The sequence below is a fragment of the Hippichthys cyanospilos genome, chromosome 6 (genome assembly GCF_059441005.1).
Source record: "Hippichthys cyanospilos isolate Australia breed blue-spotted pipefish chromosome 6, RoL_Hcya_1.0, whole genome shotgun sequence".
NCBI lineage: Eukaryota > Metazoa > Chordata > Actinopteri > Syngnathiformes > Syngnathidae > Hippichthys > Hippichthys cyanospilos.
The window spans coordinates 2,391,865-2,407,500 of record NC_142374.1 but is presented as its reverse complement, the minus strand read 5'-3'; the positions used below and the strand labels follow the sequence as shown (position 1 = coordinate 2,407,500).

Sequence of the window (15,636 nt, the reverse complement as noted above, 5' to 3'; positions counted from 1 at the left end):
TATATACACACACACAGTATATAACTTTGCTACCCTACTTTCTCCTATCAACAGAACCCACATGCAGGATCTTAAGGATGTCACCAACAACGTTCACTACGAGAATTACCGCAGCAAGAAACTTGCTGCAGTCACCTGCAATGGGGTGGATAACACCAAGACCAAAGGACAACTTACTAAGTAGGATCCATACCTTTTCTCTGAGTAAAACATGCATTTTACATGAACAATTAAATGTAAACTAAACCAACTTTTAAATTCAACATTACTTTGCCATTGTCAACAGGAGTCCCTTGGCACAGATGGAGGAGGAGCGAAGGGAACATGTAATGAAAATGAAGAAGATGGAGGCAGAAATGGAACAAGTCTTTGAAATGAAGGTGAAGGAGAAGAAACAGAAACTCAAGGATTCGGAGGCTGAGGTACAAGTGTGTTTTTATTCATCAGGGAGCACCAACCTTTTTAAAGTGAGAGCTACTTCTTGGCTACAAATTACTGTAATTCCTCATAAAGATAAGATGTTTTATTTTTTTGGACACCATCTGAGAAAGATTGAGCAGAGCTTTGACACATAGATGCGCATTTTTATATTCGCCATACTCTTACGTAAAATAATTACTGTAACGGGACGAGTTAGAGGGCAGACGTCAGTTGGATGTTAGCAACCAGTACCTGTTGCAGCTAACAGCAGCGGCATTATTTTCAATAAAAGAAGCGGTCAGACCTAACCAACGTCCGAGTCCATCCTCTTTCACACACAGGACAGGGATACAATGATCCCTCATTTTTCGTGGTCAATGGGGACTGGAATCTGCCCGCGATAAGTAAAACCTGCGAAGTAGCGCCCCCATTTAGCACATTCAAAAATATATGTATATACAGTGGACCGCTGGTCTATGACGTCCCTGCCCTATGGTTTTTTTCAACTTAGGATGTAGGATGTTTTTTTTCTTCCCTCTTTACCCCATTTCTTTCGCCTTGCAACACATTCATTGCGTTTAGTGTGCGTGCGTGACCGCCATGTTGGATAAACCCGCGCTCATACGTCTATACACGCGTCACCGTTTACGTCACTACAATGCTGGTCTGCTATTGGTCGGCGTCACGGTCAAAACAGCCGCCTGCTAAAGACTGGATCTCGTAAGGGTGCTTAAAATAACGTATTTAATTGTGCATTTTACTGCTTAATTCAAACTTGAATGGGTTAGTCATGGGTCCCAAGAGTGATGTAAAGAGAGAAGTAAGAAGATGATTTATATGGAAACGAATCTGGAGATAATCAAGAAATACGAAGAAGGGTAAGCTAGCTTGCCTTGGCTAGGCTACCCTCCCTATGGAATATGGCCATAGGTCGCTCAAAGGTAAATACTGTAAATCCTTTATACTGTATATTTTTTATTTATGATGTTATTTATTTATATGCATGTATATTATATATACGTAGCACCTACTATACTATTTTGATACCAATTTTTAATATTTAATATGTATATGTATAATTGTGATGTTTTTAACCTGGGGTTCTAAACACATTAGCTATTTAACATAGGTTTCGATTGCCTGCCATACTGTGAATCCGCCTCACGAGCCCAACCGCGGAATGGATTAATCTCGTAACGCGAGACTGTGTGTGTGTGTGTGTATATATATATATATATATATATATATATATATATATATATATATATATATATATATATATATATATATAGATAGATAGATAGATAGATAGATAGATAGATAGATAGATAGATAGATAGATAGATAGATAGATATAGATATAAATATATAGATATATAGATACAGTATATATATATAATATATATATATATATATATATATATATATATATATATATATATATATAGATAGATAGATAGATAGATATTTTTATTTACAGTATACAGTGATCCCCCTACTTCGCTGTTAATGGGGGGTGTCAACTCCCCGCGAAGTCTGAAACCCGCGAAGTAGGGTAACAGTTCATAGATTTCTATGTATGCCCCAATGTAGCCACAGTAACCATAAACAATCCTTTTTTTGTGTGTATTTTTTGCATATTTTATTTCCTTTCTCCTATTATTTAACATTACATTATCCTTATTAACATTATTGTATATTCATTAAATAACTAATATTTCTTAGTTTGTTGAGAATTTGTTCTCAGGACTCAAGACTCCGGTGAGCGAGTATGCAAGTCATCACGTTGAATTTCACATTTATTTTGACTCATGTATTGTGTATCATGTAGTATCTGTTGAATAGTCAATCAACAGCAATCTTAAAGTCAGTAAACTAACATATAAACACTTAATCTATGAATTTACTGTATTTTTAGCCGACATTAGCGGGTTCGCAACAACTAACAACTAACAAAGTGCAACCTCTACACAAACGAACAGATGAACAGAATAAACACTCATCACTTACTAAACATAGCCAGTAGCGTGCGTTATCAACATAAATGATAATAATCTATAAATACGAGCCTACGTCACCTAACGAGCCGAATGACGCACAGAGAACGTAAAACAGGAAACAGAAATGCAACGCGACCCGACAAATTAAAAGCATGCATTTCAAAACAAGATAACAAACGTCACAAACTCTTAACGCTTGAAGAATTCTTAACATAGTTATTAACTAATATTACTTAGTTATTTGATGAATACAGTACGGTATAATGTACTTTTTTGTGCTTTTTTCCATTTTTTTCCATTTTTGCGCATTTTTAAAATTATTTTCTATTTTGAAATATTATAATTTTTCCTGGAAAAATCCGCGAAGGACTGAGACCTCCATATCTGAGACCGCGAAGTAGGAGGGATCACTGTATATTTGTTATTTATGTGAAGTCTTCATGCTTTACAAATTATTTAAGACAAATATTACTGCAGTACACATATTCACTCAAATATTAAATGATTAAACCTTATACACTGTACAGTATGTGAAGTTAGCCCTTTCCTTTGAAGTCTCACGCGGCTGCGATCATATTAGCAGCGGCCTGGACGTTCAATTGATGTCAAATTTGTACATGATCAAACATGATAACAATGGAGAGTTAACACTTGAAATCCCATTTTATTATAAAAGAAATCTAGTGAAGTTTCCAATTGTTTGGTTAACGTCGTCTTTACTCCTCTGCCTCCTTTGTGTTGACAACAACACGTGCCAGAATTTGTTTCTTGACTGACACGGAACGTCCCAGTGGAGTTGTAATCTACCCCCGCCCCTGTAATCTACTCCGGCCCCAACTCCCGTGTCAATCATGAAACACACACAGGGAAAACGCAGTTGTTGTCGAGGCAATAGGCACACACATGCACGTGTACACACATGTTCACCAGACTGTTGGAAATCTCTTCCCTACTTTTTTTTTATAATAAGATGGTATTTCAAGTGTAAACTCTCCATTGTTATCATGTTTGATCATGTACGGATTTGATTTTAATTCAATGTCCGGGCCGCTGCTCATATGACCACAGCTGCGCGAGACTTCAAAGGAAAGGGGGAACCGTTCACTTACTGTCCAGTGTATAAGGTGCCATGCAATACAATATAACCCCCCCCCCCCCCCCAAAAAAAAAAAAAAAAACATGAAAGGCCAAGGGCACAAAATTCAGAGTGCAAAGTAGGACTAAAATGAAGAGGATCATGTAAAGGCTAAGACGTCTCAAGCTGATTCAATTAAGAGTGGCAAGCTGTGCTGTTTGGGAACATGGATTTTACTTGTTTAGTAATTGTGGTCTTTTGGCATATACACACAATTGTAAACTTATACGAACTTATACGAATACGAATGGTGCGCACCTTCAGGTATTTGTGCCAAAATTAAATCGAGCTGTATCGCACGGAAAAGGAAAAACAACTCCTTCGAATGTTGCATTGGTGACATGTTCACTGACTGTTCACAATGTGCAAACTCTGAAACACAGTTAACCCATAACAAATATATAACCTACGGATATGAACAAGAAAATATTAAAAATTCACAAAGATGAGATTGATTTTGTTTGGTTAAAGTTTTTACAGTCGCCAAACTGTTGGTGCGTCCTATAAACAGTAGCAGAGAAAATACCAGAATTTGATCCTAAAATTAAGGGTGTGTCCTATATTTGGATAATTACGGTATCTCGAAGGGCCACTAGTTCTTAAATAATTTTTCTAAAATTACAGTTGAGAAAAATTATAGCTGTTAGTAAAATGAATACAAATCAATGATTTCCATTTATGAGAAGACACTAATCATATAATAGCTGACAGTAATTGGGAAACTGATAAATATCACTAATCCAGATGTTTTTAAAAATCTCTGCGTTCTCAGTGTTCACAACCCCAAATGATCATTTCTATAGAATTCCCTAATTTCCCAAATGTCCCATGTGTTTTTTTGTTTTGTTTTGTTTTGTTTTTAAGGACAGGCCATGCCAAGCTACTCACATTTGTGACCCTTCTTCTTGTGTTACCTGAATTTGTTTTATATCCATATGTTCGGACCCTGTTTGTGGTTTTATGTCTGTCTGCTGTTTAATCCTTCAGCTGGAGCGACGTCACGAACAAATGAAGAGAAACCTGGAGGCGCAGTACAAAGAGCTTGAGGAGAAGAGACGTGTGTTTGAAGATGAGAAAGCAAACTGGGAGTCTCAGCAGAGGATCCTTGAGCAGCACAAATTGGATGCTTCTAAGTAAATAACAAACACCTTCAAACATCTAGAGTAAATGAAAGTGGTCCAGGTTTGCTATTGTCAACCACACTGAGTGAACACCTTTACAAATTCCGCAACGCAGTGAGGCATTGACCAATCTATTCAATGTAAATATGTCACATCAAATAGAAGAGGTGATGGTGGCATGACAATGAGAGACACAGGATAGCTTAGAATAGAATGTCTTTGTCATTGTACAGGTGTACAATAAAACGGGGGATTTGAAGAACCAAGAGTGGCTGCACCTGTGCATGCCGCTATCCTATATAGCCCTACATTAACATTAAAAAACATTTAAAACACCAATAAAATATAAGAAAAAAATACAACAGAACACATACCCTAATTACCCTATTTTTTTAAATTCAAAAACATTTGAGAATTGCATCCAGTAGCCGCATAAGCCGAGTTATGACATTTCTTTATCAGCCGTATTTTTACATATGGTAATTACGGAAATGAGTGAGCGAGAATAGAGCCAGTCAGTTGGCTGTTTGAAGCCAGGGCAAACAACCTTGTTTAATATGAGCAGCTTGTTGCTGCTACTGCTGCATTATTATTAATAAAAGAATTAAGTAGACTGAACCATCCTTGTCCACACACAGGACTATTACAGTAGCTTTCAAGAACAAGGTGATTCTTGTAACGAAGCAGGCTGGAGACCGAGAGACTGCCACAAGGTTTAGGCCACAAGGTTCACATGGCGACCGAGAGTGGAGCCCGTAGCCGATCAAACAGGATAACAAGGATGTAGGGTTTATTTTTATTTCAACAGAACTTCGTGAAAATACTCCCAACACTTATTCAAGGGCTCAAATGCTCTGTCCGCTACATCAGACTCCCTCGTTTATCGCAGTAGATACGTTCCGGCACCAGCCGCAATAGCTGAAAATCCACGAAGTAGCGCCCCCACTTTTCACATAAAACAAAAATAAACCAAAAAAATAAATAAAAACCTGAAAAGTCTTCGTGCTATACATATTATTTAAGAAAAACATTACTGCTGTACACTTATTTACTGAAATCCTAAATGATTAACCATTATACTGTATAGTAGTGAACTTGATGGGGAGAGAGAAAGTGCACCTCTTTCACAAAGCAGCTCAGATCAAAGAACGGTAGGACTCATAAGGCTCAACAATGTGGCCTTTATGTTGCTTACAACTTCACAACTGAACGTAGCTACTTCAAAACAATAAACCAAGCCGTATTTCTATTAATGCTCGCGCCCCTTCATCACCCGCCAATACAAGGTAAACAAGCCCCCATATAAACATCGTAGAACCCCGCTTAGCTGTCCCGTGACATGCCTGCTCCAACCAGATAACACAAAGGACCTTCCCCCTGCTTACACACGCACAGCTGCAATCCACCCTCATGCACATCCACCCAGCAGCAACGAGGAATTTACAACAGAACCTTTTTCCTCTCTCAAGTCTCACGCAGCTGCGGTCATACTAGCGGCGGCCCGCCGGTTGAATCAAAGTCCAATCTGTAAATGATTAAAAATTATTACAATGGAAAGTTTAATCTTGAAATACCATTTTATTATCAAAGAAATCTATGTAAGACATTTCCAACTGTCTGGCGAAGGTCTGCTCCTCTCTCTGCACGGACTATGTGTGTGTGTGTGTGTGTGTGTGTGCCTTTTGCTGTGGGTGCGCTTCATGACTGACACAAACGTGCCTCTAGGGCAGGAGTTAGAGCGGGAGTAGATTAAAACTCCACAGGCCGCATAGCCGCATAGCTCATGAAGCAGACCCCGGCACTGTTGTTGTCAACACACAGGCAGGAGGCAGAGACGTTCGAGGAGCAAAGACAATGTTCACCAGACCGTTGGAAACCTCTTCCCTAGATTTCTTTTAGAATAAAATGGGATTTCAAGTGTAAACTCTCCATTGTAATCATCTTCGATCATGTACAGATTAGACTAATTCAATGTCCAGGCCACTACTAATATGACCGCAGCTGCGCGAGACTTCAAAAGAAATCGCTTCTTCCGTTGGCAGTCGGCAATTCAGATTGCTAAAGCAGCTTCCATACAGATGATCGTTTTATGGACCACGCTCATTCCACTTACCAGCACATTCTCATTTTGCTATTAGCTCGGCCGCGCGCCAACACGCGCTGGACTATGTAGTTGCTTTACTCGTCCTGCACAAGCTCAGTGTGTCGGCGGAGCTCCTCCAGAATGGGCAGTGTCAACTAGTCAAACAGCACCATCATCAAAGTCCATGCCAGTCCACACACACTGCCAAAAAGCAACTGTCGCAGTCCAAACACCAACCACAGTTCGTAGTCTCCCCACACAAAAAAAAAAACAAATCAGGGAGAGCTCGCGCTGAGCTTCCAAAACAGCTGTCGTTAAAAAGTAGATAAGAGTAGAAATCGCAAACAAATCTAACAAAAAATTTAAGCTCAGGGGCCGCATCGAGGAAATTCTAACTCAAGCAGGTTGGACAGATAAAATAATATATTTAACAAAATAGTGTCAATTACGTTTAGATTTTTGCTGTGCACGCCGGTCTGGTCCCAATTGTTCACGAATAGCAGGGCTCAACTGTAAATATATTGTTGAAAAGTAATTTATGGAAAATAATGATAAAGTAAAATAACTTCCATTTTGGTCTCCTTTGTCCCAAAATACCTTTTTTCCTTTTAATTGCATGAAATTAATGGCATGGCAATTTTCTACGATCTATTTTCCATTTATTCATAAAATACATATTTTGTTTGGCACACATAATCAGTGTTGGGAGTAATGCATTACAAAAGTAATGTAATTACTGTAATGCATTACTTTTTGCTGTAACATGGTAGTGTAATATTACACACAAAAAAATAGTAATATTTTACTCGTTACAAATGAGAGTAACGCAATGCATTAAAAGGCAATTTTAGCCTGGAAGTGTTTTTTTTTTTTTTTTTTTCCTCATTTGCCAAATACATAGCAAGATCAGAGGGAGAAAAGTCTAGGGCAAAATGTTCACTTGCTGTTGTTAGTATCTACTACAGCAGAGATGAAGGTGGTAGTTGCTAACTACAGGTTGAATATGGTCAATACATACAAGATGGACATGCGCCCATTACTTTAAGTTTGTCAGAGATAAAGACAAGAAGAAAATACAGTAGATGTGGAGTGAGGGATGCCACTTCCACCTCAAAAATTTAGGATGTGGATGTTTTGTGGCGGAGTATGTCGTACGTAGAACATATGCTGTCGCTTCCCACAGTGGATTCACCAGAATTTCAAAACCTTGTCACCAAGATCCCTTTCGTAATCCCTAACCTAACCGACTGGACTTGGTTCTTAACCTTTTTGGAGGCACCGAACCTTACCAGTTTCATTTGCTCATTCACTGAACCCTTACATTTATATTGTGTATATATTGTATACCAGGGGGGTGGGGGGTGGGGGGGGGGGGGGGGGGGCGTGCTGACAAGACTGAGTGCTGACTGAGAAGGAGGGCTCACTCTGCTGCTTATTCGGCGCTCTCAAAGCGGACCGGTAGGGAGTCTCACTCAGACACATATACAGTCCTCTCTAAGCGCTCACCGAACCCTACATGTTTCATATGCTCCTTCACCAAACCCTTCCATTTATATTGTCGCAAATATGGCAGTGGCCGCGACCGTGATGACAATTATTATTGTGGTGGCAATGCTGCGCTATCGTTGGCTTAGCTCAGTAGGACCGGTAGGAAGTCTCAGAGCTGGGCGATTTCAACGACTGTGCCCACTAACTGCAGACTAGACTGAGGAGTGGACCTCTGCGGTGGAGGGAGAAAAAAAAAAAACCTCTGCGGGGGAGGCTCCACCAAACCCCTGAGACAGACTCACCGAACCCCTAGGGTTCGATCGAACCCAGGTTAAGAACCACTGTTCTAGAGGAAGGAAAATGCCAGGCGTTGTAGTTGTACAGCATAGAGTAAATGACAAATGCACAAATCCAAGTGCTCAATAATAAGGGACTTGCATGCCAACTGGAGAATGTGTCTCTATTTCTTACCATCCCTTCTTGTTTTGTGATCTAGGACAATGGAGAAGAACAAGAAGAAAGGAAAAATCTTTTGAAGAACTGGTTTTGTTCCACAAGTTCCAGCTGCGGCTCTAAAATCCCTTTTTCTGTAACTTGCTTTCCCTCTCGTTCTCTCACACACAAAACACACTGTTACCAATATAACAACGTTTTCTTTGTCATTACAAATGCCACAGGGGTACCATTACACACAGTCACACAAACTGTTTAACGTTTTAAATCTGATATAGAGATCTGTGATTTTGTTGAATTCCTATTTGTGAAATTGTGTTCCTCCTTATTTGTCCCTACATAGAGAAGCCTGACTTCCTTCGAGCTAGTTTAGTTTTAACCCTAACACATGGTGGGGACCATGCATTTGCAGCCTACTTAAATGTTAGTCCTGTGTTCGAGATATTCCTAAAATTCCACTCTTTGGACACTTTTTACAGTAAATGAATACATCCTATAGTGATAAATACTTTGGGGGTATATTGGAAGAATGCTAGGTATATGTACAATGCTTAAGGAGATCTTGGACCACACTTCATAAAAAGGAGGCTATCCAACATCATGAAGCACTGCAATTTGAAATTAGAAATCTTAATCTTACAATTATTATAATCCCGCACATGGCATGAAAAGAGGCTAGTTTAAAACAAAAAACAATGTGGGTGATTTCTGAAGCTATTATGGGCAGCTGTCGTAAACTACATTTTTGCGGTGGTTGAATACATTTGTTAAGCACTACAACGTAACTGACTCAGGGGACTGATACAGAACTCTGGTCTAAAGAACCAGTCACATTAGGAAGTAAGCTCGGGACTGTAGCCAAGGGCTCGTCAATACATGTGACACCACCAGTGTCATGAAACCTCTCAACAATATTCCTAGGTTTCATGCTTCTTATTTGAGTTGACTTAGGTCATTGTCAGTTGGCCAACTGACATTGTGCGAATAAACAAGACACACAGTATTTGTATCTTTTTTAATGGTCAACAAATAAAACAGCAGCCTGTATGATGGGCAAAGTTATGTTTATTAAATGATAAGGTAGATACAATCCAATTATTCGCCGACCTTTCATGACATTCTATGGTTTTACATCATAAGGTAATCCATGTTTTTTGGGAAATGGGATGTTTTAAAGTGTATAAGATCAAAGAGGGCCGAAAAGATGTCTTTGCAAATGTGTCTATCGTAGTCAACTGAAGATATACTATGCAAAAGTGTCTACACAGTGTAGAACTTTGCAGATTGCTGCCGATATTCAAAATGAAAGGTTTTATATTGTGATGTAGCTGATGAGTGCTGACGAAGACTTGAACAAGATTTTGGGGGACATTTTCACCAAGATGGACAAGTCTTAAAAGTAAGAGTAAAGTAAGAGTAAGATCCCTTCTCCACAGTGTACTCCAATGTAAAAAAAAAAAAAAATTAAAAAAGCTTTAGAAAAGACTAAAACAGCCTTATCTCTGAAATTACTGTAATATAGTATAAAAATGCTTGCACATAACCAACAAACGCTTGCCAACTAGAATACCTTAAATTCAGACCAGAAGGCAACACTTTACCCTTTCTTACCCAGAGTTGTCATGTTTTATTTTCCTATGACTGTGAGTATGATGCACAACACAAAAGGATAGCTCCTGTATGGTTTTTCCTAAGTATAAATATCCCTTATATGAATCCACTATCTTTTTATATTTTCCCATACTGCATGGAGTGTTCTTTGTACATTAAAAGATTCTAAAGGGATCAACCCGAGACGTTAGCACGCAAATATTACCTAATGCTTCTGGCCATACTATAGAACATATTTGTACATATTAAGTCATTCAGTTGCTTACTTTTCTGTGATGTTTGTTCTGCTAATTTGATTTCATAAATTCCTAATGCCCGAAACAACCACAGAACAGTTTATTTGAAAGTTTTGTTTTATTTTTTGAATCCCATGACCTCTCCATTTTGACTGACTTTTCTGGGAGAATTAACATGCGATGTTTCAGTTCAGTTTCAGTTTGCTGGACCTTTTGGTGACCTAATGTTTTTTTTTTGTTTGTTTGTTTTTAAAGTTTGTTTTCTGCTGGCTTGTTTTATGAGGTCTGCTGTCAGTTTTCTCTGACCTAACTTGTTCTATGAGGTCTCCTGTCAGTTAATGTGCATTGACATTATTAAAATTGACAAAGTACTAAGCCCAACATGTCCGAAGTATCATTTTTGAACTACTTATTTTATTATTATTATTATTATTATTATTATTATTATTATACAGGCTATACAGTGAGAGCTTCGAAATCATGAGTGTCAAACTTTTGGCCCACGGGTTGTAACCGGATGATTTGGAAGATTTTATTGAAGCATTCACCCCTGGGTTTCCGGGGATTTTTGCAAAATTAAAGCTTTCAACATTTAGTTCTTGGATTAAAGCCTTTTGTCAACCACAAATCCCACAATGCATAGCAAGATCTTTGCCTTACAGGACTCAGCTAAGCCACTCAATGAAATCATTGAAAGTTTTGCAAATGTCAGAAGTTGTCTGCTAACGCCTGCTGGTGGTTTTGGGATCCAAACATAAAAAATTCTATTGCACCCTGTTACCGAGTTGCCTTTGAAAGGATTAATGCAAAAATCGGGGGAAATGCATGATAAAACATCTGGTTTTCAACATGTCCAAAATGGACAATATCAGCCATTTTGAATGGCAGTAAATGAACACGACAGGCTAAATTTTACATCTGTAGGGTGTACCTCTCGCATTGAAAGTCGACATGTTTCAAGAATCTATGCAATATTATACTCTCCTAGTTTTGTTTTTTTATTTTTTTTTTTTTGGGGGGGGGGGGGGGGGTAATTACATTAATTTCGCATTCCCTTTGATATCACACATCAAAAACATTTAAAAGCCTGAGTTGGGTCAAAATCTCTCCCAGGGGTTAAAAACATTTAATAGGACCAACATTCCCTCTAAGGCCTCATCTACACGTTGCTGTTCATGCCAACTAGCAGTAAATGTATTTGTTTTGCCCTATTTGCTATATGTGGCTGGGATATTTTTTTCTTCAAAACCGAATCTTTCAAAACCTCCGGCCAGAGTGGAGATTTGCATGTAATCACCTTAAGAGATTTGCGTCACCGCACTACTGTTTTTCCCACCAGACGCAGATACTTGTCATGTCATAGGCATAAGTTCTTTCTGATTGGACGCGTCAGAGGTGGAGGTTCTTTCGGAGTGGACAGAGTTTGACACTACTGCAGCCGAACTACTTGGCAATCTTGTAAGTGAATGAAACCTCACTGTCCTGGATTCGTATGGACATGATTTCTTTAAATAACCATCAACAGCGAGAGGGAAAACTGCTGGTTTAAATAAGCCGGTTACCGTATTTTCCGCACTATAAGGCGCATCTAAAAGCCTTGATTTTTTTTTAAAAAGCTGATGGTGCGCCTTATAGAATCAGGGTTGCCTTAAATATGGATCAATACTGAGATTGAGATTCGTAGATGGGGAATGAACCGATAAAGTAAGCTTTACCTGTTTCTTTTGTGTGTTTACAGTTGAACAAGTTTGGTCATATTGACATTGAGTTATTATGCTATTGAGATTTTAGAGTTATTGTTATTACTTTGAGTATTACTAAATTGTGATTGAAAAAGTTTTAAAATGTCATTAATTGAGGGTGCGCCTTATAATCCGATGCACCTTTTATATGGAAAAAGTTTTAAAATATGTCATTAATTGAGGGTGCGCCTTATAATCCGATGCACCTTTTATATGGAAAAAGTTTTAAAATATGTCATTAATTGAGGGTGCGCCTTATAATCCGGTATGCCTTATAGTGCGGAAAATACGGTACATGTAGACAAGGCCTAATTTTCAATGGGTCTGAGCATTCACACAAGCTCCTGACAGGCCTTGAACCACGGTGTGCCAACATCAGATATGCATATGGTGATCAAACCCATGATGTAGGTATGTACAATCTAGGTATGTTACAAGTATTCAAACCACTTATACTGCATATCAAAAACGATTTGTCCCAGAATGAAAATGAGCAAGTTTGGAACAGTCAATTTATGAATTAAAGATTTTATGTCACTTTATGTAGGGAATTGGCCCAAAAAAAATTGAATTGTCCAGAAATCACTGTACGTACATGTGAATTTTCAATTTTTTAAATCAATGATGGATTTCATGTTTAATATTTTAGAAAATGATATGTATGTGATGTACGTTTTTCACAAACTATGCGACAATAAAATTGCTTGAAATTGTTGAATAGAACTGCAATAAAGTTCTTGTGCAGTATTTTGTCCCATTCTTTGGATTTTACGTCAAAGCGTCGAAAGAGGGACACAAGAGAGCTGAAATCTCATCCAGATGGGTCATTTTGTCCCCCCCACATCATCCTAGCAATATTTTAGCTAAGTGATGGCACAGTCCTGGTAGTGGGATAAATGAAGTGCTTGCGTCATGTTCAACTTTGTCATGTTGTCACCACGCCGGGCGACGCGATGGACGCTAATGGACCGCGCGCGGTCACGAGAAGCGAAATTTCGCCTTTCGCGTGTTTTTTTTTTTTTTTTTTTTTTTTTTTACTTTTTCCGCGTTTCACGTCGCGACAGCCAATCAACTTCGGGAACATTCAAATGACCCATGGGTACCGGGAGTTGGGGACCACTGAGCTACAGTACTCCTGCCCGGGAGTTTTATCTACTCATGCCCTCCTCAGGTGAGTCATCATCACTGCAGGTAGTTAGCAATGTGAATGTCGAAGTTATTCATGTATGATTTTATGTAATTGGACTATAGCTTGCAAGCAACCTGTGACTCAAAATCCATATGTTATTTGAAAAACATTACTATTATAAAGGTATTGGCGACAACAAATACATCCTAACAATTGTGCATGACGACAAGGAGGAGACCATTTTTCTCGCTGAGAATCCTGTCAACAGACAGACAGAAACACGTGGACATAAAATATGATTTCATAAGGTCTTTTGTGAATGAGGGGTGAGTGATTTTGGTGGATTGTCCAACTGACTACATGGTCGTTGATATAATGACAAAGCCTGTAACAAAGTTGAAATGAGAAGTTTGGCTGAGTTATTTTTTGAATTTGAAACGTGGGAGAAAAGGTCACATTCATTCTTGTTTTTCGTTTTGTTTTCTTTTCTTTTTTTTAAAGTAACAACCTGAGTAAAAGTATGGGTTTTAAGGGGTATGGCGTATGACGTACCGCAGTTGATGGGCAACTTTACGCTTGCGTCACAGGGAGGCGCTATTGTACAGACAATGGGACGATTGCTCACAAGTGTCTGATTTCATGTCTCTGAATGGAATCCCTGAATGGATAAGAGACATCGGTGTATACAGCCAGTGATGTTCAAGCTGACTCAAGTCTGGGCTCTGGCTGAAGCCAATCCTTTGTGTGTTGTTGTTGTCCCACTAAAAATGAACCTTTAGAAGTTTTAGTGTTAGCCTCAGAGTATTACTCTGTGGCCAAGAGCGCTCTGTAGCAGACAATATATCCGTCGTAAAGTGCTCCATTAATTTTCCTTTCATCCTAAATGTCTACACCTAAAGACATTGCAAATGTGAAAAGGTTTGTGGAGGTGGTTCATGACATTGGGAGTAACGCATTACAAAAGTAATATAATTACTGTAATGCATTACTTTTTGCTGTAATGCAGTAGTGTAATATATTGCACACAAAAATTAGCAATATTCCACTCATTACAAATGAGAGCAAAGTAATGCATAACAATACATTTTTAGTGGTGTTTTTCCCCTCAAATTTGCAAACAACACCGCGAGATCAGAGGATAAAAGTCTGGGGTAAAATGTTTACTTGCTGATACAGCTGAGATAAAACGGCAGTTTGAATATGGACAATATGTACACAAGATGGACAGACGACCAATGCTTTCAATTCATCAGAGATAAAGACAAGAAAATAATAATTGTGAGGTGTACTTTGTGCGCGGCACCTAAAAAGCTGTCCACTTCGTGAAATAGGACCAGTAATTTGACAAACCAGGGCCTTAGTAACGTGAAGTTAGTGAAAAGAAAACACGCAGAGGATTGCGCTCTCTCGCTGAGGGATGCCACTTCCACATCAAGAGGTTGGAAGACTCGTTAGGAGAATATGCTGCCGCTTTCCACGGTGGATTCGCCAGCATTTGGAAACCTTGTTAGCAAGATCCCTGCTGCAACTAGCAATATACACAAGGTAAGATAACACTAATTTTCATTGTACAATTGTTATTAATGCTAGTCTATAAATAGTTGGGCAATATGTATCAAGATAAAGCATACAAAAATCATGTTAGCCAGTACGTTAAACGCCTTAATGATGTAGGCTAGCTGCTAACGTTAGCTCCACTGAAACCATCTGTTTTTGAAAGCTTTGTCTCTAACCAAGCCAACTGATCTTGAATTTGAATATTAATGTTGAATTTGAATATAATATTGAACTTGTGAAATGCACAAACTGTTTTTACCTACAGCATGAACAATGCATCACTATGCTGTGAAGCTAAATTATAAAGAGATTTAAATCCAAAAAATAAAAAGTATATTGTCTTAAAGGTTTACCGTACAGTGAAGGTGAAATGATTTGTACTGGTTTTAGGCTTAAGCCAACCATTCACTGGATGTTTAATGAGCTTAATGAGCTACGGTAAGAATCCATATTTCCGGTTATGGTGGTGAGAGTAATATAAATGATGCAATAGTAGTGTAATGCATTACTTTTCAAATACAGTAATGTTGTAATTCAACTAATTACTTTGAAATGACGGTAATACGTGATAAATAATGCATTACAGTTTTGAAGTAACATGCCCAACATTGGTTCACGATATGGAAACGTTTTCTCCCTTGATTTGCAGAGCTCAGGCCAG

The 15,636-nt window shown here is 38.5% G+C and overlaps 1 protein-coding gene across 4 annotated transcripts in view; it reads left to right on the top strand.

Moving 5' to 3' along the window:
* LOC148421843 (septin-7-like) overlaps positions 1–10,928 on the top strand; it is a 61,418-nt gene extending 50,490 nt beyond the window's left edge. For all 4 annotated transcript variants that reach the window (XM_088418377.1, XM_088418375.1, XM_088418376.1 and 1 more), the window contains 4 exons: positions 55–180; positions 287–422; positions 4,543–4,688; positions 8,744–10,928. In XM_088418377.1, coding sequence (XP_088274503.1) covers positions 55–180; positions 287–422; positions 4,543–4,688; positions 8,744–8,783 — 448 coding nt within the window. In that variant the 3' untranslated portion in view covers positions 8,784–10,928. The remainder of the gene's footprint in view (positions 1–54; positions 181–286; positions 423–4,542; positions 4,689–8,743) is intronic.
* The last annotated feature ends 4,708 nt before the right edge of the window (positions 10,929–15,636 follow it).